Source organism: Glandiceps talaboti, chromosome 3 (genome assembly GCF_964340395.1).
Source record: "Glandiceps talaboti chromosome 3, keGlaTala1.1, whole genome shotgun sequence".
NCBI classification, from domain to species: Eukaryota; Metazoa; Hemichordata; class Enteropneusta; family Spengelidae; genus Glandiceps; species Glandiceps talaboti.
The window spans coordinates 18,432,897-18,460,433 of NC_135551.1; the positions used below are offsets into that span (position 1 = coordinate 18,432,897).

Consider the following 27,537-nt stretch of genomic DNA (forward strand, 5'->3'; position numbering starts at 1 on the left):
GAATATCAACGCCAAGGAATTAGAACCAAATGGAGATTGTAATGAAGAAGGTACGGTCTGTGAATTCAATTGGAGAGTTCATCATCGCGATACGATGGTCCTATATGATGATACAACAGGTGCTGGCGAACCTATTGTCACCTCCAGCGGTAATTTTTACAAAAGAATACTCGAAAAAACTAAATGCGATAAAAGGGAGCTTCTAACAGATGCAGGTATGTTTAACTTAATTATGAAGTCGCCTTTGTTTTGTGGGGATTCAAGTTTAAGTCTTTCTGCATGTTGAAGTGTCGCCGTTGAGTTGATGGTGTTTTGGATAGTCTCGACTGCAATGTCGTTCATTTGCAGACACGGTTTAGGTTTAGCTTCTGCCGTGCACTGAAAAACAAGTATTCAAAATATATTGAAAACTTCTGTGCTATATGGCTACAATAAATTGAATGACTTTTGGATTATTGCTATATTTTACTTATATATGTACTGTAACTGTTTTAACAGTAGACGTTGGAGAGATAATTACACACTGTCTTTGTTAGGTTAAATTGATGCCTCTATGGCGCTATGTACTATGCCAGGATATATATTTATTTTTAGTATTTACAACATACAAAATACTGAGGTACATTATTAACAGCGAAAGTTGCTAAAGATTGTAAATGGGTTTCGTCTAAATCTATTGTAATGATTTACTCCCATATTCAAACATGTCCTGGTCTTGGTAAACCGTGCTGGTTGCCAGGGCAAGACCACCAACATAAGTTGAATTCAAACAGTTTTTAGTAGCCTACCCTACCCTTGCCACAGGAGAGAGCGATCGTATAACTGATTCAATTACATGCTCGCTGTCCTCTGTGCCCTAACCATAAACGGACAGAACAACACTATGCGTAGGAATGCATATGTGGACATTATCTAAATAAATGATTGATTTTGTTGTGTTTGACAAATAAAGAGATGTGTCTATGTGCGTAGGCTAATACGTAATTTTTCGTCTGGCGGCAGATCCCATGAGACCCCGCGTGAGTTCATATCAACCACATGATCACGAGGTTGGTCAAGCTGAACTATTGTCAAATGCTTAACTTACCAACACTGTTGTTCTTGACGTCATCACACATATGGTATATGATCGATCATTTTTTTTAAAGTATATGGTTGTAAAACGATGCGCATATGGTGAATGTAAGTCGATTCCCGATATTATGAACAAGACTACATGGATGTGTTCACGTCATAACATTCTCAAAACCAAAAACACAATCAGAGAATTCCCGTGTTTGATCGCCTGTTCCCGGGGCGATACCTTTGGCGTACATATAGTATGTAGTATCAAGGCATATAAAATATGCGGTTTCAAAAATATGCTCCCTACACTTTGTCGGAGGAAAGGGACCGCCAGACTATCCCCTCGACCCAAAAGCTGCTAGTGCTACGGCTGTAAGTAGTCCTTGCGTCCGAAAATACGTCATCGCATCATGTCAAGTGCACTTTGTGCATAGATGACTTGCCAGAATTTGCCTGATCTATTGTCAGGTGTAATAAGCTTGGTTTTTTTTCAATATATTGCAAAATTTAAACTCAGTCTTGAATAAATACAGGCGAAGGGTGAACTCGTAACATATTAGAAGATACTCATGACCGAGAACGTGTTGTTCGGTACACGTACGCCCGGCCGAGAATACCGTCCTACTCATAACTGCCCGTGACCTCCCGAGACAACAAATAGACTGCCAGTCGATCTAGAGGCAAAACCAGGGGTTCAACTACTGTTATGAGTTCATATCTAAATACCCCTAATCATGAACAGTATACATTGACCTAAAGCAGAATAATTTGTGGTCCCGATTGCTGTTTTCCGATCACAGAATAACTCGTCAGTGTAACACACTAGTATGGTTTCACGCCACGGTTGAATTGATCACCTGGGACGTTGATATTGTTTGAGGCAAGACTTGCCTCTCACGTGTTTTGAAAAGAAAAAATAAAAAAGAAATGGTCTGTAAATGTTTCAGTTGCTCCTTTGCATTTTAATTAATTTAACTGTGACAGTGAGTTTACAGCTATTTTTTCGACCCGATCATGGTTGGGGTTGGCGAGTTGGAGTTCGTGTACTGTTGTGTTGTGGAAAAGTTTCGGTACATAAACACAGTAAATGAGGTCTCGAATTATTGTGCTCAGGATCAATATATACTGGTTATGATTAGGGGTATTTAGATATCAACTTATAACAGTAGTTAGACCCCTGGTTTCACCTTGGGCGGTCTCTGTCAGTAATTTGTCATGAAATTGTAATTCCTTTGTTTGGGATCAGACAGGACATTGTTTATACATGCATGTCGCCAAACACCTAGGTAAAGAAATGAATATCTTGTATAGCACAAGCTCACATATCATTTCCATGACGATCATAATTATGCATAACCTATTGGTATCTTAGGAAGTTCATCTCCTATGCATGACTTATCGAGACTTAATTATTGCAACGACCATAGTGTAGTATGATTCAGGACTTGGGTTTTGACCGCGGAGCTGGGAGCACCTGTCTCTCCTAGCTTGGGCTTTAATAAAGTCTATGTTCCACTCATACTCCATACATCGTCTCTATGCATTTGATCCTTTTACTACAAGTGTTGCTGATGAAAGGTTTAGATAAAGTAGTAGGACCCGCCAAATGCATCTGCCGCTACGCACATGCAAATACTTTTTTTTAGTGGTTCTGTGCTGCGCGAGAAATGAAATAATAGATTTGCATTTGGTGTTTTAAGGTAGAATGGAAGCGTTTGAAGAGTTCGGTGGGTTTTATTTGTTGGGAAATGTTGGGAAGTATCGCAGGTGGTGGCACTAGCCGTACCAGTGGGCTGAAGATCGCGTACTGCCTTGGCGAGGGAAACGAGCATATTTTCGAATTCCTTGTTGTCACGCCAAATTTCGTTATATGCTCTTCAGTTCTGGTACTTACAAATTTTCAATGTTTTCCATGACGATTTACGGTTGGAGATGGTCACGAAACGAACTTGTCGGCTGTCATGTAAACAGACATAGCCACAGGAAAGCTTGATTACGGACGCGTGCGTGCTTAACGACCGTTGCGAGGCGTATTTGCATATCTGCCACGAGACGTAAAATCCCTTATTTAGCAACTGTTACTATGTTCAGACTACAACTGTGGGTCACTCTGAGGCGACATACAGTAGTAAAACTAATAAGCTGGATTTCATACTGAAATGTTGTACCTGACACAGATCACATAACAAAGTCATCCAATACTAGCATAGCCTTCGTTTGTTCCAATCATTTTAGCAGCAGCCCTGAACTTTAACCCTGGAACACTCCTAGGAAACTATATACACTTACCTGATCAAACAGAATGTTGTGCCAGACACAACTGATTGATTTATGATAAGTCGACTCCCCATTGTACCAGACCTAAATGTAACACTACTCAAAGTCGACATTAAGTAACTGAGAATCCTCATGTGTAATAATAAAAAGAGTATTCATTGAGATGTGTTTTTGCATTCTTTTTTTATTTCATGTTTTTCTCTTTTATTAATGCCATTGTTATAAGAACATAAAGGATGGGATTTTCTATCATTTTCACAATTCTTCCTTTTTTCATTTTCCAGAAAAGGAAAGGGTACTCTTTGCTGACGGTTCGCACAGACCTGCTGTCGTTATCAATGGTCAGTTACCCGGTCCACCGATCATTGTGCGAGAAGGTACACAGGTAAGGGGTGTGAGGAGAGGGTCACACATTAGTAAAGGAGGAATAGCGTGGCAAGATATTGGGGATAGTGTGGTGGAGTGGAGATGTTGACCTCAGTCCTGATGTTGCCACTTGTGTGCTCATCTAGTCTTTGGGAGCTCTGGCATTAGGCTCAGCATGAGATCCAAGCACATGCATTTATTTAAAACACAATTGCAAGCTTACTATGGTGTTAATAATGGGAAACAACAGGTGCCTTTAAAACTATCAATGTGGTTAGATTGTACTACAGAACATTTCCCCGTCTCCAGAAGGATTCAAGCCAAGGACCTCCGCTATGGTATCGTTTGACAATTGACAGAATGACACATGTCAAGTGCAAAAACCAGTAAATTAAAATTACACACAAAATGCAGCGGTTTTATATTAATTACACACAACGGGAACGGTTTTATATTAAACCTTAATGTAAATTCCTACAGCATCGAGTCCATGGTGATCTAGCGTGAACTTTCAATGTTGCGTCACTAAATTCGTGTACTTTGCAGGTTGTTGTCAAGGTTAAAAATGATTTAGTGATGGAAGGGATATCAATTCATTGGCACGGAATGGTACAACGTAACACACCATGGATGGACGGAGTTGGGTCAGTATCTCATTGTCCGATAGATCCAGGGGAAAGATTCACATACAGGTAATTATAAAGAGCGAGGGTGTTGAATATGTGGAAGACAAGCATGTGGTAACTGTCTACGCATTTTCTCTTTGTGGTGGCCCTCTACGATATCTCTAACACGCATGGCCCGAATTCTACGCAGGAAATATGCAATGCATGGCGCATATAATGTATGAAACGAAAGAGTTCAGCTAACTTGGCTTAAATGGACAAAATGTTGAACACAGGATTTAAACATAACATAGTATATGCAACCTCGAAAATAAAAAAACCTTACATATTTGCTGTTACTTAGTTTATTAAAATTTAGTCTCTGCTAAATTAAAAAAAAAGCAACTCATAATACAATTTTAAAAAGCTGTCAAAATATCAAAATTTAACCATTTGAGAATTCAATATGTCCACCGAATAATATGTCAACCCTGTGGTAAAATAATAGATCCACGAATTCAAGATGGTAAACCTCAACATTTAGTTTGATCAAAAGGACCAGAAACGAGATTCCGCATGGCTAAATTTGAAGAGATTTTAAAAACCTCGATTTTCAGTGACATTCTTCCTCGAAGCATTCCACCTAAACTAAGAAGAAATTGGTTGATCGTGAATACTTTGTTCTTTGGGTCCGTCAAATAAGCGACCTGACTACAAAGTTTATATTTCATAAGTGTTTTGTCACGCTTCTAGGTTCATCGCCTATCCAGCGGGAACCCACTGGTATCACTCTCATTACGGGACGCAGAGAACAGACGGTTTATACGGCGCGCTGATTGTACTAGAAAAGGAGCAAACGGCTAGCGAGGTAATACCATAATTGTTCTTTTCTCGACAGACATAACATTAAAGGCTGAATAATTCAAAAATGTAATTTCTGTAAATTGGTACAAGTTGATTTATCAAGGTAATATTCCATAAGTTGACACAATTTCAATACCATTGGCAGCCGTTCACCTGTAATACCGTGTGTTATTTCATCATAAATTTTCAAATAAATTTTCATTTAATTACTGACCACGAAGATGAGTTTTATGGACAGTATTTAGGAAATGAATTTATAATTAAAATAAATAAATAAATAAACAAAAAACAACCAAACAAACAAACAAACACATGAATGAATGAATGAATAAATAAATAAATAAATGGAATGAATGAATGAATGAATGAATGAATGAATGAATGAATGAATGAATGAATGAATGAATGAATGAATGAATGAATGAATGAATGAATGAATGAATGAATACGAATATAATTGTTGCCGTGTATTTTGTATTTGTATGAGCGTTTAAGTGTTTTAGTTATTAACGAATATTTAAAAGAAAATTTTAATACTGTTAAAATTTGATTTCTAAAACCTTAGGCCAAAGCTAACGCTTTTCCCGAAGAATTTATAATCGTTCTACATGATTGGATGCGAAACATTTCTCTGGATCTCAATCAACAAATATTGCAACAAATGCAAAGGTGAGAATTATCCGCGAAGTCACGGACTCTTTTTTATGTTTTGCTTGGTAGCCCAGGAAGGTATGGGTAGCCATCACTGTGGCTAGTAGGGCATTTACAAAGTCAGCAACAGTTCAGTGGATTTCAGCAAAAGCGTTCAGTGTATGTATGTATGTATGTATGTATGTCTGTCTGTCTGTCTGTGTATGTATGTATGTATGTATGTCTGTCTGTCTGTCTGTCTGTCTGTGTGTGTGTGTATGTATGTATGTATGTATGTATGTATGTATGTATGTGTATGTATGTGTGTGTACGTGCGGCGTGGGTGGTTAACACAATCTTGGAAATATTTATAATGATATAATTGAATCATGGTTCATATGATATACACACTTCTAAAATTGAAGGTCACGGCATATAATGAACTGTTTGCATTTCAATGTTTCCCCTATTTCGCAAAGTACGATCTATTTGACATTATTACATCAAGAATTACGTGTACCAGGTTCAAACTATTTTGACTTCTATCAATGGAAGCACAGTATGAATAACTTCAGTACGATAGATCTCAGGACTACCGTTATATGTTTTACATTGTGACATGTGACATGTGACATGTGACTTGGTCATTAAATGGGCAATTAAACTCGTATTGAAACATTGAAAGGATTGGTGTAACTTTCTCTGTAGGTACTATCCGGGCACAAACAGTGTCGACTGTTTCTATCAGACACAGCAATCAGATGGCACTGAAATTGGAGTAACACCTTTTGTTTCAGGATTGATTAACGGCAAAGGTATGTTGTTACTGTGCAATTTTGAGCTGCTTACGTCACATGCACTGTCGACTGATATTAGCACTCCATTACACGTGTCCAAGCGCCAATACAAAATGACTAATACCGCCTGTATGCATGTGTAGGTCACTATGGGAAACTAGTTTATATCATATGACTTGATATAAGCCAATTACAGATGAATGTCAGAAAGCTGTGTGCTCTTGTTACGATCCAAAATATCGTATTTCGGAATTATGGGAATAAATTCTACTTTTCGGCATTGTAGGCCATAGGTCAGAAATAGACTGGCGATGACGAAGCTGAGCAAACATGATGTAACTGAAATTCACATGATTGGTTAGAGAAAAGTACATAATAACTTTTATGATGCCATGATCTTATGGTGTGATTTTCTATATTTAGTCGTTGTGTAAATTCCATTGTATTCGAAGTATACTTAAGATGAGAATAAAACATCCAGAATCAGAGGAGAGGAGAGGAGCTCACGAGAGACAAGCTCTCGGTTAGGTGATTCTGGCAAGCCGAAATATCTTCTCAGTCGTGACTAATTCCCGACTTGGACCTGAACGATCCCGTACGAGAGTATGAGAGTGTGAGTGCTAGAGTGTAACGTCTGAACTATCCATACTTATACCGTTCAACTCTACGACACCCAACACTGGTGGAGAATCCGGGCAGGTCCACTTAATGTTATTACGTTCTGGTAGAAGACTGAGAAGAAACGACATTTACATCCTTGTCAACGGCCACCTACAGTAATGGCAGAAGCAGACCCGAATATCCAGCAAGAAGCTCCACAGCCAGAAAACAATGGAGCAGAGGTCAACCAAGGCCAGCGGCAAGACGCACGGCTGGCTCACCAAGAGCTACAACGCATTGTCAACAGAATGCAGAATTTGACGGTGGGTAACGATATCATACCACCTCAATTTTATGGGAAGGAAGATGAAATACCAACCAGATGGTTGCGTAAATTTGATGCATATGTCGTCCTTAAGCAGTTTGACAATATTCAACGTCTGAATATTTTTAGTCTGCTTATGCCTGGTGAAGCAGAGAGATGGTACACGTCCTTGCCTGACGACCTGGCGAACAACTGGGAGAACATGCGTGCAGCTTTCATCGGACGATTCCAGAACAGAGCACCACAGTGGCGTATAGATCAAGAGCTAAGAACAATTAAGCAAATGGACAAAGAAACAATCGAAAAATATGCCTCACGTTTAAGGGATATGTGCTATCGTTATAACAGAAATGATAACGAGCTTTTTAGTTTATTTTTACAGGGGTTAATACCGTCTATACGTAGTACGGTAGTCAACAGAGATCCGGTCAATTTCCAGGAGGCCGTGGCTTTCGCCCGAACAGCAGAAGTGGTAGAACGGTTCGACGATGATGTCAAAGTACTGAAAACTGGTCGTACTTCCGACACGTCTACAGAGGTTTTACAACAAGCCTTCGACTCTTTGCTAAAACAGAACGAAGTTCTACATGAGAAGCTATCAGCAGCGGCGGTGACGCCCCTCCCTGTACCAGCAGCGCCTGTTCAAATACGACAAGAACCCTACGCAAACGCTGGACCACGGTCACGGGTAGGCCAGAGCTATAATTATTCTAACGTAAATAGGCCGCCAGTAGTAACTCCACGTTATGGCGGTCGACAAGTTAATACGGCTAAGCAGATTTGTAAATTTTGTAATAAGCCAGGGCATTCAAGTCCTAATTGTTATGCAAATCCTGATCGTGGGTGTTACAATTGCGGGGAGATAGGCCATGTGGCCAGATTTTGTGATAGAAATGGTGCCCGATATGCTTTTCCAAAAAACGGGTAAACGTTGCGAGACGAAAATTGTATAAGCAGTCAGATGAGAAGTCTCGCAACGGTGTATCTTTAAATCTCAATTGTGTTAATTTGCCAGAGTCAATGATTGTAAATGATAATTTAATTAATGTGCGTATTTTTGATCGTAAAGTTTCAGCACTTATAGATACAGGTTCCGATGTATCAATAATTTCAGAGTCTTTGTTAAATAATATTCGTAAGTTAAGAAAGTGTAAGCTTTTCAAATCAAGTTATAAGATAGTTACTTTGCCAGATGGGCGTACTTTGCCTATTTTAGGATGTCTTAGAATTCCTGTTTTCTTTACTAATCGTGCGATTACTATGCAAGTCTATGTCCTCAAAGAATTGAAGCAGGATTTAATTATAGGCCATGATTTCTTACGTAGAAATGGAGCTATTATTGATTTTATGAAGCGCAAAGTCACTTTACGTTCATCGTCCCTTATATTCATAATTCTGATGTAACTTCTATTGAATCGGCTCCATCGGCCTCACAAACGACATGTGTCCGGGCACCTTCTACTGATAAGATAACGCAGGAATCCAATAGTAATAAAAGTGATGTAGTTATTGCGCAAAATGTTGACAATGACCCTGTAGTGGACATTCCTGCCTTATTTACTATTAGTAATGACAATGGCCCTGACGATATGCCTTGTTTGACTTTAGATGACGGTGACGATCTAGTAGGTGTTAATGACTTGTATGATGACAGAAGGAAAGGTGTAATAGCTGATAGGCAAAGAAACGATAATCATCTAAGACCACTGATTTGACTTTCTTGAATCGGGTGACTTACCGACTGATGATAAACATGCTAAGCGCAAAAAAATCCCGGGTCCTTATTCAGGGGGATACTTTGCGTTGGTTTATTTCATGTGACAAAGGGATTCAACAGGTGGCTAAATGTAAGTTTTGCATATTGCATATTCCTTGTGGGTGTGTTTTAATGTCCACTTATTATTATTTTGAGTCGCTAGGCCAGCCTAATAAGACAATTACTTATGAACATATTTTAAATGTTCCAGTTTTATCTACGTTGTATAGCAAGGAATTTGACACGTCACTATTTGACTATACTTTCAATGACACTCTAACTATGCAACTACCTCAAGTTAAGTTGTTCACAGAAAGTTGGAATAAGTCTTTGTTCAGGGATAATAGATTAAAATTGGAATTGAATAGGGTTTCACAGGTATTGAGAAACCATTCCGATATATACTTAACTCCCATGGATGAATTTAGTAATTATGTGGATAGTACCTTAGTTAAGGGTGATTCTTGGTTTGATTGGTTCGATATTCCAGGATATGTAGGTGTCATCTTCAACGTTATAACCATTTCAGCTGTGATATACTTATTTTTTAGGGTTAGACAGCTTTCTATAACTCTTGCGATTTTGAGTGCCAGTCCTATACGTGCACAAAATATACCGTGGGATTCAGTTGGCTCCGTGTTGACGACAGAAGCCGGCACTGTTGTTAGCGGCGGAACCAGCGAAATCCTACTTAATGCTATTGCGGTAGTTGGACTGGGACTGATTGTCGTATTGTGTTATAAGTGTAGCTTTAAATGTTTTAGATTTTGGAAGAAATGTTTTTGTCCAGTTAAAGTACCTATAGACGCAAAACTTTTATTTTTGAATAATTCTAAAGGGTGTCAAACTGACTTTGGTACACAGGCTGATAGCGATTGTTTAGATATGCGCGAAATTATTATAGAGCCGCTCAGCGAAGATAGTTTGCTTGCTGTGAATGCAAATAGCAGCGTAGTGGTAGCCGATGTTCATTCAGACATCCCTGACACTCCTCTTATTCGCCCTGCTAGTATTGCTGCCACCCCTGTAAGAGATAAGGCCTCCCCTGTAAAAGATACTCCCTCATGGTCATTATTTTAGGTCTTGCTTCGCTGACATTGAATTTTGGATTTCTTTTTGAATATTGACTACGATTTTTGACTACGGACTTGACTTGCATTCTAATTGCAGGAATGCGATATCTTACTGTACTTTTGTAGAACAATCCGTTGCATATATGATTTACAATCATTTTTAATTTGATTGTGTATTTACTTTTATTTTACGGGTATTGAAGACATGGTTTTGAAACGAACATTTGAACTTTTATCATGTTTCACGAATTATGCTGTCGTCTGTTAGATTTTTATGTTCGTGACATTTTGTTTTCTTGAGATTTTTTTCATATATATTAACAGGACTGATCACTACTGTCAATTACTGTATTCCATAATCAATATTTATATTTGACTACTTCAAGTGCTATGTTTACTTTCATGTTTATTCAAGATATATATCAACATTACTATGCTATTTTAATCACTTATTTGATTTCATAATTGGCTTACATTGTAATTTATTCTATGTATACATGTATTTATCTCATATATATTTATATACTCTGTATTTAACATTCCTTGAGACGATTTTACCTGATTACCGATTACATATTGTATCTATGCGACGGTGTTACTTAGTTGTTATAAAAAGAAAAACACAAAAACAAATTTACAAGAAAGTTTTGGCTATGCCACTCGTCATGTTTCTCCAGTTCTCAAGTCGCGGGTCGCTCCTTTAGGAAAACGGGGGGTGGTGTTACGATCCAAAATATCGTATTTCGGAATTATGGGAATAAATTCTACTTTTCGGCATTGTAGGCCATAGGTCAGAAATAGACTGGCGATGACGAAGCTGGGCAAACATGATGTAACTGAAATTCACATGATTGGTTAGAGAAAAGTACATAATAACTTTTATGATGCCATGATCTTATGGTGTGATTTTCTATATTTAGTCGTTGTGTAAATTCCATTGTATTCGAAGTATACTTAAGATGAGAATAAAACATCCAGAATCAGAGGAGAGGAGAGGAGCTCACGAGAGACAAGCTCTCGGTTAGGTGATTCTGGCAAGCCGAAATATCTTCTCAGTCGTGACTAATTCCCGACTTGGACCTGAACGATCCCGTACGAGAGTATGAGAGTGTGAGTGCTAGAGTGTAACGTCTGAACTATCCATACTTATACCGTTCAACTCTACGACACCCAACACTCTTATTTTCCATTGCGACCTAAATTTGTATACTGGGCTTTAGTACATTTACATTGACCCTACCACAGGAGCACGTGTGCTAGCCATACATTATTATAGCTAATGTCGGTCGCAGTACTATTATGTAGAAAGCTGTGTTGTCACATATACTGTGATAAGCTTTGCGTTCAATCGTAGTATAAGGAGGAATTTCAAAACAACGCAAAGTAATCAAAACGAAGTACAACGTCTAAAAAGAAGTGGTTTTCAGTCTTTTGTGAAGAAGTTTGACTTAACGTCGGTCGTCCAATCTTTCTATGTTGGAGCTGGACGGATCGACAATCAATTGCCAAGAAGAAAATGTCATGTGCTTTAAAAAAACAAACATACATTGCCTGGACAAATGTTCAGACACTCGGCTTTCAGCCTTGGCAAACTACAAAACAGCTATCGGAATAACAAACGTCTTATAGTACATCTTCTTGTACAATAATGTGCACAAAAATTAAAGTATAAAATTCTAGAATGGTATTTAATTAAAGGTGAATTTTTCCAAACAAATGATACAAGCGCGTACTAAAAGTCATGATTACATTAAAAGTGAATTTAATTTTAACAGGTTATTGTTGTTACTTTGAGAGAATAAATAGTTTTTTTCTTCAAGTTATATGATTACCAAACAGCATCTGACATGACTGAACATTGTATTTTAGGGCGCTTCTTCTACTATAAGGATACAGGAACTCCGAGAAAGCCAATTCTGAGGGAAGTCACTGAAAATCCATACATACCTTTAGAGAGATTCAATGTCGTGCCTGGACGATTCTACAGGTTTCGACTGATCAATGCTGGGATGATGTATTCTTTCCGTGTAGGAGTAGATAAACATGACATGCATGTATTGTCAGTCGATGGTAATGACGTCAAGCCGGTCATTGCTGAATCAATGATTATAAATTCCGGTGAAAGATTTGATTTTTACATTGAAACGACACAAGACGTTGGTAACTATTGGATCAGAGCAAATACTCTGGAAGTATCAAATATTAAAGGCGTAAGTATATTTTGTTCCCATTGATAATAACGCATACTAAATACAGTGTGGATATCAAAGTAGATGTAAATTGAATGCCTTCTGTATGGGCAAAGCCTTCAGATTTTGCTCCTACATACATTAATTGTTGGAATACACACACCTGGGCTATAGTTATCATACATTGATATACCGCTTATTAATTGGCAATTAACTAATAGGTATATTGAAACACCAAATCGAGATCAATGTTCACAAGAATAAGTTGTCCCTTTCCTTTCCAGCAAGTTTCCTATCCAGGCCATGTGGAAGCTATCTTGCACTACGATGGAGCAGCACAAACTGAACCAACAACCAAGCCTAAAACATGCATCCAAACAAATAGATGCAGTGTTCTTAATTGCCCTTACAGGTAAAGTATTTCAATCATGCCATTTGTTTCACTCTGTTCCAGATTTCATGAAAAACAAGCCTTTCAGAGAGTCGTATTTATAAGGAACCATGCAACGTTGCCTGTGACACTAGAACTCAGGATCCTACTATACTGGACAAAAAAAGAACTATGTATGATGTTATATATATATATATATATATATATATATATATATATATATATATATATATATATATATATATATATATATATATATATATATATATTTACTTTTCACCCACAAGCTCAAAATTGTTCAATGTTATGTCCAGTCCAATGTTACACCTAGCACCCAATTGACAAGTATACACTCCAAATATTCAAGTCACAGGATTAGCAGCGGATGTTTCCTCCATTTGCATTGATCACTGTAGTGAATTAGAGCCAACTGATGACATCATGCGGGCAAAAAACCATGTGGAATGTCAATCCACAAAATTAAGAGATTCCTCGCCAGTTCTTGAATATCTGAAGGCGGATGCGGCAAGTGAATTAGCATTTCCTCCCATACATGTACATGCTCTATCAGTGACAAATCAGGGGAATTTGCTGGCCATGGAAGACATCACTGTCGTTTTTGTTGATACATTGCGGTACTATGCGACCTGTATGCGGACGAGATTTGCATTGCTGGTAAATGATCATGATGAATGGGCCGTGACGTCAAAGGAACGGTACCACAACAGACGTTGACCATGACGGATCCACCACCAACAGTTCCTCTCCATGATGCAGCATTATGCATAACGTTCGCCAATATGTCAGTACACATGCCCACGTCCATCCGAAGGAGAAACTTGACCCTTGCTTCGTCCGTACCCGTAAATATTACGTTGTTCAACCACCGTATAGCCAGCCAGTGACACAGTGTCAAAATTGGTTTAATGGCAGTATGTCTGGGGTTCGCCCTTTGGCGCCGATTTCTTTAATGCTTCAACTTTATCCATCAATCCCGGTGCCAAGTCGTAACCCTTGAACGTCCTGAACGTTGACGACCAGTAACATTGTTATGCACGCAATCTACGGAAAATGCTTTAAAGTTTAATTAATGTTATATTCTTGACGATCGTATTACCGCAGTGTATGTGCCGACACATAACACGGTATATTGTTTTTCTATTTGTTGCATATGCAGTAAATATCCAACATCTAGGTATACCGACTGTGTACCTCTGTCAAGCCTAACAGCACCAACTACCCAACCTGCTCCACCGCCTATGCCAGTTAATGACAGCAGTAATGCAGAACATTTTATCAATTTCCACTTTACCGGAAGAGATAGTCTAAGGCTTTCTTCAGTCAATGGAAGAAGTTTCATCCCACCATCAACACCACCAATGGTATGTTACATAGTTTTCAAATGTTTATGCAATCATCAAAATGTACATTGTGCAACTGGGGTATTTGCAACTAAAGAGTGTATAACTCATCTACACGAGTGTATCTTTAGTATAATAACATTTCCATGGCAACATATTGTATTTTTAAACATGTGAGACTTTCCTTCAGATTCTTCCTGATATGGAATATGAAGACTATATGGAGCTCTGTGATGAGGAGGAGTGTAAGGAGAAGCATTGTAGTTGTACTCACTTTCTTGAACTGACTCCAGGTGATACAGTACAAATTGTTCTACACAACAGGGTTCAATATCAAGGTAAGTAGTGATATTGGTTATAGGTATATGTTAGGGGTAAATTACATATTATATATATATATATATATATATATATATATATATATATATATATATTAACTTGGTGAGTATCAATCTGCTAAGACAGTGCTCTATACCGCAGTGGCAGAGCGTAATAGTTTTGGTAGTACTGGAACTCTTTCTTGGTTTCACGCATAGTGCGAATTGTCTGATGATCACACTATGCGTGAAACTCCGAGTAACAACCAAGAAAGAGCTCCAGTACTACCAAAACTATAAATATATATATATATATATATATATATATATATATATATATATATATATATATATATATATATATATATATATATATATATATGTTTTGCTTAAATTGTTATCATAGAATGACTTGTAATCTCCAAATATGTTTTTAATAGTTAGACAACTCAATAAAAGGCAGTTTATTTGATGATTATACAATACCTTTATGTAGTATGAAATTCTTCAATTGTACATTATGTATAAACGCAAACTTGTCGCTTTCTCACACAAAGACTATGTCTTTTTTCTCTATTCTTCAAAAGTATAAAACATACTGGAGTAAATTTAATTTTTATCTATCTAGGCGAAGGTATTCGTGGAACCGCCCATCCTGTCCATATCCATGGACATCATTTTTACGTCATGAAAATAGCCTTTGCTGTGTACGATACCAATGGAAGATATCTCGATGATAACCCAGATATTGATTGCGGAGAGGATCAAAGGTGTAATAATGCCAGATGGAGAGATCCCACCTGGGGAGGTGATGATATTCCAGGCTTGAATCTGGTCAACCCACCAATGAAAGACACCGTGATAGTCCCTGTTGGTGGATATGTAGTGGTGCGCTTTAAAGCTGACAATCCGGGTATGACATTTGATTTTTGGGTCCGCACGCGAAAAACAGCACCCTCTACGGCGATCATGATTTCAACCTGTATCTGTACTACTTTTGGATAAAATCGACACTTATTATTATTTACAATATCTAATTATTGCTATTTTAACAATTTTTAGTGAATGATTCTCGAGTTACAACTAGAACAATTTTAAAATTGGTAACATTCAAAATTGAGCTTTTGCTGGAGATGTAAACTTTGCCATTACACTACAGATGACACTGAACATCAATAAATAGATACAATGTCCTTTTATAAATTGACCAATTTTTAGCAAAATCATCTTTTGGTAATTTGATGAAAGAAAATGTCCCAGTTGCAACTCGTGCACGTTTATAGACTATTGGTCGTTTGAGTATTGACCAATCTAGGTGCTAAGTGCTTACAGAGCTCTCCTAGTAGTTTCTGACTCAAATAAGCTAATTAAACAATTAATGTGTTTACCCATTGTGTTTCTATTTAGGTTGGTGGTTTGTTCATTGTCATATCGAAATTCACCAAGTGGAAGGGATGGCCATGATGTTGAAAGAAGGCGAGGACAGCCAGATGAGTAAACCACCGTCTTCATTCCAGAGCTGTGGACACTTTGACTGGTCCGAAGAAGAGTTTACAGAAATAATACAAAGACCAGGTAAAATAGTTTAACTACATAGTTGGGGTATTTTGAAAATGATTACTGCTTACTAAACAAAACAAACAGCGCCATCTATCATAGAGTGAACAAGACTGACAGTTAACGTTTGCAGTCAAAACTCTCAGCTTATCAACATCTTGTTGAGATTAAAACGTTATCACTTACGATTACTGGAACATTTGGAAACATAGGGTAATGAAACGTACATACACAGACACACACACAGACACTCACACACACACACCCGCACACATACACACAATACATTGAATTTCGCGTCTGTTATTCATTGCTACTAATGTAGACGGATAAGAGTATTATAAATAACATGCATTGTCTCGATGTTACTGGATATATAAGCTTTTGATTTTGTGATTGTAAATCTTAAGAATCATTAAAACCCATTCTTTTATACTTTTCAGTGGCTGGTCAGGGAAAGAACCAAGTTGACTGGGGTGTTTTAGTAATGGTGGTTACCTGCTTCTATATGTTTCATTTTTGAAACAAATTTGGTATTAGGTTCTGATTTATATTATCAGACGCCATATTGAAACATACAATGTACTCAGAATTTAGCAATTAGAAAGTAGAGTGTTGTATACGGTAGTTAATGCATGACTTTTCCACTGACATTACAATCCCCTAACTAATTTAAATCTCTTGATCCTGGTTTTCAGTAGAGATGTATAAGGTAGTTAATGCATGACTTTTCCACTGACATTGCAATCCCCTGACTAATTTCAATCTCTTGATCCTAGTTTTCAGTGTGCTCCGTTATCCGCAGGTTTAACTCTAGTAATAATACTCTGATAATCAATGCTTCGGTTGGTTTACCAAGATAGACAAAAACTGAAACTGTTGCCGCAACATATTGATATAACAGTGATGAGCCATGCTGTTAATAATAGTCTCAATAGGGCGGTTCTCTGAAAACTACTTCTGTAAACAGGTAGTGTCCTGTTTTGGGACTTCCAATGTTCATACTATCTTGATCACTGTTACTTTGACTCCCACAACCGAGGAAACGCTAACACCCGTTTTCCTAACCCACCACACCAAATAACAATAGCTTTGTGTGTGTCTAAACCGAAGCCTCGATTATCAGGGTAATATATTAGGCAAGAACATTTAATTAGAAACATTCTTTTTACATTTGTCAAATTTGTATTGTATTACTCTAACACACTTATTTCGATTGATGTATAGAGGGCACTAATGATCCATGACGACAGCTGAGATTAGTGCCCCCCCCCCCCCTCAACCGGGGACTGTATCAAGGTAATGTCGCACTGAATTGTTATTAGAAAGAGAGATATGGGTTGATATAATAGGTTTTTATATACTAAAATCCAGATAATTAACGGAGTATCAAATCACTTTTTACAACTTGTTTGCTGTGAAATGTTTTATAAAAAGACAATGTTACATTTAGAATCAAAATGAACTTATCTTTGAAATATGAAATTACTGAAAATATTCATTCGAGATGAATCTATATGTTATGTATGCTAACGAACTTGTGTGATTACTCACTTTTCTTCTTGAAATTTAGACTTTAAGGCTACCCAATTAGAATTCATAACTACTTATAAGTTTATTACTTGTTGATTGTCTTTGTATTCAATTATTAAACTAAGCCAGTCTTATTTTCTTTTATAACCTAATATCATAATTGCTTACGCTTCAATAAATCGGTTATCTCCCAAAATACAACTCCGGTAAAGTATTTGTTTTCCATCGTGTACACATTATGCACTCATGATATATTGTGCAGTTGAATTAACAGAATAACATTTTTCATGATTATAAATATACTATATCGCTCTATGGTCTCTGCGTTTAAATGGAGAAAAGCAGTCACAGGCAGGCATGTGTGTTTATATATATATATATATATATATATATATATATATATATATATATATATATATATATATATATATATATATATATATATATATATATATATATATATATATATATATATATATATATATATATATATATATATATATATATATGGGAAGCAACGACGGGGCCGAAATAACCTTCAAAATATTCAACAGAAACAATGTCAAAGTCAGTTATAGCTGCATGCCAAACATGGCTACCATAATCAAAGCGCATAACGCCACCATCTCCAACAGCGAAACTAAACCCATCCAAAAACCCTGTAATATGCGAACTGGTCGGAATATTCATGCTACACAAATTTGCCAAAAAATACGGTAAAGAAAACATAGGTCTATATAGGGACGACGGACTCGCCGCCTTCAAGAACATCACCGGAAGTAAATCAGAAAGTATCAGAAAAGACATAACTAAAACCTTCAAAGCCATGGGGTTAAAAATAACCATACTCACCAATCTGAAAACCGTCAACTTTCTAGACATAACGCTCAACCTCAACAACGGTAAATATTACCCTTACAGGAAACCCAACGACAACCCCGTGTACATACACACGCAGTCTAACCACCCACCAAGCATCATCAAGAACATATCGTCAGCCATCGGCCGTAGAATTTCCGACATATCATCCGACGAACACATCTTCAACCAGGCAGCCCCACTGTACCAAAATGCACTAAAAACCAGCGGCCACAAAGAGAACATCACGTACACCAGCACCCCGACGCAGAAAAACAAGAAAAACAGAAATAGAAACACCATCTGGTTTAACCCACCATACAGCAAAAACGTAGCCACCAATGTAGGCAAACGATTCCTCAACCTAATCACAAAACATTTCCCAGCAGACTCTAAGTTACACAAAATATTCAACAGAAGCAATGTCAAAGTCAGTTATAGCTGCATGCCAAACATGGCTACCATAATGAAAGCGCATAACGCCACCATCTCCAACAGCGAAACTAAACCCATCCAAAAACCCTGTAATTGCAGACAGAAAGACACCTGCCCTCTGAACGGCGAATGCCAAACGGAAAACATCGTATACCAAGCCACCGTCCACGGAAAACAAACAAAAGTATATATCGGTCTAACAGAGAACAACTTCAAACAGAGATACGCCAACCACAAACAGTCATTCAAACATGAAAAACACGAAAACAGCACAGAACTATCAAAACACATTTGGAAACTGAAAAGAAACAATGAGCCTTTTTCCGTATCCTGGTCCATCAGCAAGAAAGCCCAAGCATACACCAATAAAACAAAACGATGCAACCTGTGTTTAACCGAAAAACTAACTATTATTAAAACAGACAAAAGCTCCACACTAAACAAAAGAACTGAGTTGATATCCAAATGCCGACACGAGAATAAGTTTTATTTGTCCAACTTCAATAGAGCATCTATCACCTAAATTAAACCCGTTAACTAACGGAACATCAAAGCCCAACATGTAACAACCCGCCAACACTTACTTGTCCGCACCCAATAACCCACACAATAACAACCAACACCTCCACACATACAACACCTACCCACCGACACAGACAATAGTGATGGTATCTCTATTGTCTACACTCTATATATACAGCACACCCAGGGAGTAGGCCTCAGAGTGTCTGATGATCGCAATATGCGTGAAACTCCGAGTTACACCCAAGAAAGAGTTCCAGTACTACCAAAACTATATATATATATATATATATATATATATATATATATATATATATATATATATATATATATTGTTCATGAAAGGAAAGAAAGAAAATGGCACATGTATGAGTCGAACCCTAGTCCCCTGACTACTAGCCATAGTGCTCTGGCCAGCTGAGCTAACATATCAACTAGTAGTGCCCATGTGTCGTCCTGATGTGTACCTTTCCATTCCTCGGCAGGTGACATGCAAACTAATTCACCTTTAGCCATTCCACCTATCAATCAAATGGATTTAGAGGGTCCATGCCTAAGTTTGTAACTTGATCTCTGTATATTTGCCTACAGGTAGTGTGAACCTTTTGACAAGAATCTTTAAAACTGTATGCGCCGAAGGCAAGGGCGGTGGCGCCAGAAACAAAATAATTTTAATTTGATATTTGTATATTAGTAGCTAGTTTCGACACTTGCATCACAACAATGTTTTTAATTAGTTCATAGCCTGATAGCCTATTTGGTTAGACCGTGAGTTCGTCAGGAATTGTTGTTTTTCAGAATTGGCCTGCAGCATCTAAAAAAATCTTCCGCTTCTCTTCTTGATATCAAATGGTGTACACAAAATAAATAACTCTGCCTCATGAGACTAGAGACTGGTAGTTGGCTTTCGAATATCACGGTTATACCAACGATCGCGAGAATCGAAAGCCAACCACCAATTTACCTAAGTGCCGCCAGTACATAAGGTAACCACCAAGAGTCAAGTCATAATATTAGCTTGTTCTGTATAGTCATCATCTCATACCATGGATATGTTAGCAATACATCCATGCTCACACCTACCTCCACAATCGCTGGTGGTGATATCGTCCCTTCTCCTTTTCCAGCATGCAAAAAGCTACACACAAAAACTAGAACCTACACCTGTGTCCTGTCGTGCCTGTTATATTCGCCAAGCCTTCAGCCTGGATTGTTTCAAAACAAAACTGAAGACTTATTTGTTTACCAAACCCTATGGTGTGCTTTAACCACTCAGCGCTACTGAACAGAACATTGCTCTGGAAATCGGCGCTATAGAAATTTGATTGATTGATTAAATAATTGATTGATCATATAAACGACAAAACAGAACCAGCAGTCACATATTAGCGATCGACAGACCGTTATCTACTCCTTGTACACCCCTTTAACGGCAACAGTACCTACTCGGGTGACCGATATTCTCATAATCAAACTTTTTCGTAATTGTGAATCCAGACTCAAGCAGTCTACAATCAGAACTGTATTCTACATAGGTTATTTTCTTGTTTATTTGGACACACGGTTCAGGTGGCTTTTTGCCATGTAGTTCAATTTTTTCAAGACGACGTAACTGGCACGAAAACATTTTAACTCCTCATAACTAACGCATTTTTGACCAGACGTTTTCCCCTATGTGCGTGTAAATCTAGGTGGGGTCGGGTAACCGGAATCAAACAACTTTTTTTTTATTTGGCCTAATATGCATTCAACAAGCGATCCAAATATACAAAACATAGCAAGTGGTTATCTCGTCACCTAAAGACCCACTCTCATTAAAAGCCACTCATCTTACGACTCCCTTAAATTTTTCTATTTCCTTTACCTAATGTCATTGTCATTGACCAGCCTTCAACTCTCACATCTCCGTCAAAGCATAAAATCACACAATACACGTCATATCTGGATGCATGCATGCAAAGAACGAGATTTTATTCAGTCAAATACGTTACTCCAAATTACAATTCATCTTCATGCAAGTGTGATCAAAGTCTAAATCTAATCATTCACTTATCTGCTGCTCTGGCCCTCAATATTTCTGAATTATCGTGAAAGAATTGTACAGATTGACTGATTTCTGTAAAGATTTTAAAAGTGCCCCGAAAACCATTAAATTTAAGACATAAGATACAAGTGGAATAGTAATATCCATTTCGATTATTACATGGAGATTTCCGATGATTTATTCTGTAAAAAGGAGAGAGAAGAAATAGAATGCTTAGATAATACAAACAAGTATACAGTTGGTAATCTTTTATTTGAAATGGATTTAAAACGATGTCTACTTAAAAATACAATTTTCTAAATTTTATTTTATCCGAAGATTTAATAACATAACAAATGCCATTATTTTGAACTACTTCCGTTTACAAAATATACTTTATTTGATTGGAAACTATGAGGGTTTTGTTTTTGTGATAATTGTTATGGTGCATTACCCACATTAATTATCCACCTGTCTGTGTACCTACCTACCTACCTACCTACCCAACTACCCACTAACCTACCTACCAAGTACCAATATAAAAGAAACTACCTACTCACCTACCTACCTAAACGATTGAATGCTGACAGAGACAGAGAGACAGACATTCAGGCAGACATTCAGGCAGGCAGACAGACAGACAGACAGACAGACAGACAGACAGACACAGACAGACAAACATACATACATACAGACAGACAGACAGACAGACAGACAGACAGACAGACAGACAGACAGACAGACAGACATACATACATACATACATACAGACAGACAGACAGACAGACAGACAGACAGACAGACAGACAGACAGACAGACAGACAGACAGACAGACAGACGCCTTCATTTCGACTTTCATCACTCTGCTTGACAAGTACATATTGTATTGTAGATTGAACTGAAATGTTTACATTCTCCATTATTGTTAGTGGTATATTATCATTAATGATGTACAAACAGCAAATAGGGAATTTACCTTTCTCACAGATGTATCCTAACTTCTTATAACACTTGTCATCATTCCATTTATCATTATGATCTTTATACAAATGCACGCAATCTTCGTTACCGTAGTTGTTTGGTTCATTCGATTTCCAGTTTGAATACGTCCCCTATATCAACATTGTGGAAAGAAGTGAAGGTTTAGACACTGAACAGATAAAATAATAACAGATAAAGTTCACATGGATTTAAGATTTTAAGGGGTTTTGGGAGGGGTTGATAATGATAGAATCGAGGGGTCAGGGAAGTAAAAGGAGGAGCTATAGACCTAAGCTGGAAAACTAAAGTGTCTTTGTTGACCTATATTTGCTAAAGTTAAAGTCACATGGAAGACGAAACGTAAACGAGCTGAGATTTCCCAAGAATTATTAAATGTCAATAATAAATTAAAGTGGACGGCTTATGAATACTAGAGGAATATTAGAAGATGAAGGCCTGACTGAATTAATGAATTACAACTGCTGACATCACACCGACGAATGAAACCTGTAACAAACAGGGAAGGTAAACAAATGAAGTGGATTAATAGTATATTGCCCAATATGTTGGAAGTACAGAGACTTGTATTACATGCCACCATTTGATAAGAACAGTTGTATTGCCACTTTACATTATAGACACTTCCACAAACATATTTCTAGTTCCCCTGGTATATCATGTACACATAAAGAGGCCATACAACTATTCTTATCAAACCACTGCGTGCAATAAAAGTCTCTGTTGTTGCAACATGCTGAGTCAAGAGTCATTAATCCAATTCATTTGTTTGCTTTTTGTAAATCGTTAAATGGTCCATTTAGTTAGACTGTCGGAAAACACTAACGATGGCGACTGGACTTTTGTTTTGGTACTGACCTCTGACAGCAGTGAGTTGTCTTCCCATTTCCATTCACCTTCCTTCGCAATGTCATTAAGTCCAATCCATATGTTGTACTTGTTGAGTGAAAACCCTGTTCAATATCAATACACAAAATGTTTGTATTATTCATAAATAGTGTAATGTAATTCTTGTCATAGAAACCAATGAAAAAAAATCATAAGGTAGGCAGATTTGACGAAGCAGTTGGATAAGTGGCCAAGTTGTCCAGATGCGTCGCCAGATCTGCCGACTTCGGATGGAAAGGTACGTTGAATTGTTGATACGATTAAATGCAAATTGAACATTGATATGTCAAAGTGATGGTACTGCACAGTTATCGATAAGAAAATGTGCCCTATTCACTGTATGTCCCTCTTACCTTCAATGAATAACTGCTCGTCAGCATTGTTGACAATCACTAAATTACTGCAACTGTTTTCACAGACTGCCTGGGCCTCTTGGTACGAATGTGTAGGCTCTTCGCTTACAAGGTAACAGTGACCATTGAAAGATTCCCATCCTTGTTGGCACTTTGTATCTGTGATCAACACATGAAGGGCAAGATTTATCACCTAATATCATAACAAATTTGACCAAATTTGTTGTGTTTTAGTCACTAATGATACAAATGTGATATATGAGTAATGAAACGATTCAAAGTATTTATACATTCATGGTATGTTATACTTTCTGTTGTATATGATATACATAATATCACAAATGGCTTTTCCTACCATGAGCAAATAAAATCATGGAGACGGACGATACCATTATTTTTTGTTTTAGATTGAAAGATGTAATGTTAAATTGTTTACCAGGATATTTTTGGCAAATAAATCCTTTTCTCTGTCCACAGTTTCCGTCATTCCATTTTTTTCCAATTTTCATTATACAAGCACAATCCTCGTTACCGTTGTAATTGTTTGGTTCATTTGTGTACCAAGCTGAATAAGAAAGCTGTGGAAATAAAGACAATATTTTAATTCTCAGGAAAATGGTAAATTTCGAAATAAATTTGAGTGACAAACGCGTTAACAAGGCAGAAAATGTTCAGTAAAACTCCATCTGTATCTATTAGTAAGGCATTTATCAAATCACGGGATTCTGGAGAATGGGTTAATCTATTGATAAAGACTGCAGTGTGCAGTGTAAATTTCAGGTAACAATTTTCAGTTAACAAGTCTGTGTTTAAAACAAAAGTGTAATTCGACACAAGGGAGAAAATGTGTTAAGCCCGTTACACTTCTTAAATACAATATAACATTTCACAAAGGAAATCATCGAGGTCAATCCAATTATCAAATCAAGCAAATCTAAACAAGAGACAATTAGTGTGCTAGCAGTGGTTCATAACAACATAAACATCAATAGCAGGTACATATATATTCCCAAGTGATCTTACATCTTAGCCAGTTATAAATGTGTTATATAACCACTTTATAAATTGTGTTAATTCGCACCTGTGAGCCATCTTCCCACTGCCAGTTGCCCTCGGAATCTCGATCATTGGCACCAATCCAAAGTGGGGCGTTATCACGGGAAAAACCTGTAGAGAAAAGAAATGGTAACATTGCCATGTTTTATCGTGTAAGATATAGAACAGAGAGTTACCTCCCTTGTCTGTGGGTATAATCACACATAATTTGATATAATCCTGATAACTTACCATAAAGGTACAGGTTCTCGTCCGCATTTTCGATTTTGACAAGACTACCCCCTTTGCATTCACAAATTGTCTTACTTTCTTCATAGGTGTATATCTGATATTGGTAGACGTAGTAACACTTCCCTTTGAAGAACTCCCACTCCGATTCACACCCTGGGAATGAACAGAACGCATATTTCAAATGAAGCAAACTAGCTAAGAGATATCTGTATCTCTAACATGATCTATTTAGATGGTTATTACATTCAAACAACAGTAAACGTATTCGTTTGGATAACTTTACACATGGGAAACCAGCTTTATAATGGACATAGAAGTCTACATTATTCTAGGATGAGCAAGAGTCCACAAGTACAATTTACCGGGAAAAAAAATAAGTGTTCAATTCGAAAGTACGAAGATACTGTTTAAATTTTTACATAGCGACCCTCTTTTCAGACAACTTGGTATTTTAGACATTTATAAACTATGTAAACTGCACACATGAGTTTTCATCTTTGACTTGTTGAACAATCACTTTACCCATGATATAACACATTAGTTTAAAAAACCTCCTCACATGTATCCCACCCGTTTCGCGACTCAAAATAATTTCTCTGTCCCTAAAGTTAGCTTATCTCATAGTCAACACAATATCAAGTATGCAGCTGTAATAACACACTGGAATTCACTCCCAGACTACATAAAAAACATAACCCACAGACATTCATTCAAACATGCCTTAAAAGCTTACTTACTTCAATAAGCAAGTAAGTACTTAGTAATAGGTACTTCTATGTATGTATACTATGTATGTATGTATGTATGTATGTATGTATGTATGTATGTATGTATGTATATCTTGCTGTTTTTGTTTTTGTTGTTGTTGTTGTTGTTGTTGTTGTTGTTGTTGTAAATCCTATTTATTCGTTCATGCAAAGCAATATTTTGACAATTATTCTTATCACATTTTGTCTATTTTTCCGCTACCCGAGTTTTACCCAGTATTTTCGACTTAACTCATTCCGTAAGGGTTGTGGGCTAGACTAGTTCTGTAGAACTATTCCTACAACCCCCACCAGATCCATGTAATTACTGATATATTTGATTGTATATTCTTTGACTTAATTTAATTTATATATTTTGTTAATTTGTTTGTTATGTATGTTTTTTTTTCCTGGTGAAATCAATAAATCAAATCAAAATTACGCTGGATAAAACCCCACAATTTACGAATTCTAAAGAAAATAAATTTGAGTATACATTTGACAATTATAATTGGAAAGTTGATGGAAGGGCATTCTTATACATGTACCACTCCTTGTGCTCATGAAACATATAGATGACGCGATGAGCAGTTGGTGTCTCCCTGAACTACTGACACGTTGTTTTGATTGATTGATTGACTGCTGAATGTGTTTTGGGGATATAGCCAATTCTAACAGCCACAGTTGAAATAATACAATTAAGCGGGAACTGCTACAACGAGGGGGCACAGCAAGCGAGTGGGGACGGGTTCTGGAGTTCAGGGAGGCGTGTTTCAAGCCCCCCTTCATGTCACATTGGTTTTCTCCTCAGTCTGCCTCCCCTGTAAATTATGTCCATTCTTTTAGTGCATGCTGGATATACAACAGCTTAGCTGTCTCTGAATCCACATTTGTATGCATCATCAGAACCAAGTAAAATACTGTATAGAGACAGTTTATCATTTGGAATCGAATACATAAGTTCACATGTCTTGTTCAAACAATTTCAAGTAATACCCATTAAATAATTTTGAAACAAAGTATGCACCCTAGGCAATCCATAATCCAGCAGCCATTTTACTGATATTTGCGGCCCAATTAGAGTAGCATGAATATGGGTAGGTCGGGCCCAATGAACAGAATTTTCTTCCTGGCCCCACTTCTTTTTTCCGGCCGACAGCCGAAAATATTTAGAATTGAGAAATTATTTCACAAGTTTACTTTCAGCAAAAAGAGGTATCGTAATGGCGTTTCATCAATGTTATTCATTCTGTGCTCAAATATGAATTATATGATATCTATTTCGACATGGTTGGTACATGGTGTAAACACAGATACATGTAAGGTAATTCTCTTTTTAGATCATTCAAGTAAACATTTTCATATAGACAAGCAAGGTTAGATTTTCGTACCATGGGCCCCTGGGACGCCAGGTTGTGAATAGGCCGATAGTTGTACTTTAATATATAAATAAATTGTTTTGTTGTTGATCTGAACTAAAATACCGTTGATAAAAACATTTGGACATAGTTAAGAGATATCTTTGATGGGGAAGTTTCAGGAAAACTACAGAATACATTATGCATGCACTCATTAGATAATTTTGAATTTGAAAACCAACGTCTATAGCAAGGGGAAAACAATAATCTAATTAGGATTCCTGTCACCGAACATTCAAAAAGCAGAACTGAATTGCTGCATATCAATAAAAATCAGCTTCTGAGTGGTTTTGTGCCAGTG

The 27,537-nt window shown here is 37.2% G+C and overlaps 2 protein-coding genes across 2 annotated transcripts; one reads left to right on the plus strand and one right to left on the minus strand.

The window, feature by feature from the left end:
* Positions 1-25: 25 nt before the first annotated feature.
* Positions 26-16,696, plus strand: LOC144433150 (uncharacterized). The gene is made up of 14 exons (XM_078121459.1): positions 26-215; positions 3,627-3,727; positions 4,255-4,400; positions 5,067-5,181; positions 5,743-5,846; positions 6,516-6,622; positions 7,382-8,311; positions 12,228-12,568; positions 12,832-12,959; positions 14,116-14,320; positions 14,490-14,637; positions 15,245-15,529; positions 16,024-16,191; positions 16,617-16,696. The coding sequence occupies exons 1-14, from the start codon at positions 95-97 to the stop codon at positions 16,694-16,696; spliced, it is 2,979 nt and encodes a 992-aa protein (XP_077977585.1). The 5' UTR covers positions 26-94.
* A 6,634-nt stretch (positions 16,697-23,330) lies between these two features.
* LOC144433151 (C-type mannose receptor 2-like) lies at positions 23,331-25,598 on the minus strand. Its single transcript, XM_078121460.1, has 5 exons — positions 25,595-25,598; positions 25,073-25,225; positions 24,867-24,952; positions 23,786-23,978; positions 23,331-23,497 (listed from the first exon to the last, which is right to left on the minus strand). The coding sequence occupies exons 1-5, from the start codon at positions 25,596-25,598 to the stop codon at positions 23,331-23,333; spliced, it is 603 nt and encodes a 200-aa protein (XP_077977586.1).
* Positions 25,599-27,537: the final 1,939 nt, after the last annotated feature.

Coding starts and splice junctions, on each gene's coding strand:
- LOC144433150 (XM_078121459.1), top strand. CDS start 95: ATGGTCCTATATGATGATACAACAGGTGCTGGCGAACCTATTGTCACC. Junction 4,401..5,066: donor GGGGAAAGATTCACATACAG/GTAATTATAAAG, acceptor TCACGCTTCTAG/GTTCATCGCCTATCCAGCGG. Junction 5,847..6,515: donor ATATTGCAACAAATGCAAAG/GTGAGAATTATC, acceptor CTTTCTCTGTAG/GTACTATCCGGGCACAAACA.
- LOC144433151 (XM_078121460.1), bottom strand. Junction 23,979..24,866: donor AGTGGGAAGATGGCTCACAG/GTGCGAATTAAC, acceptor TTATGATATTAG/GTGATAAATCTTGCCCTTCA. Junction 23,498..23,785: donor CGAGCAGTTATTCATTGAAG/GTAAGAGGGACA, acceptor GATATTGAACAG/GGTTTTCACTCAACAAGTAC.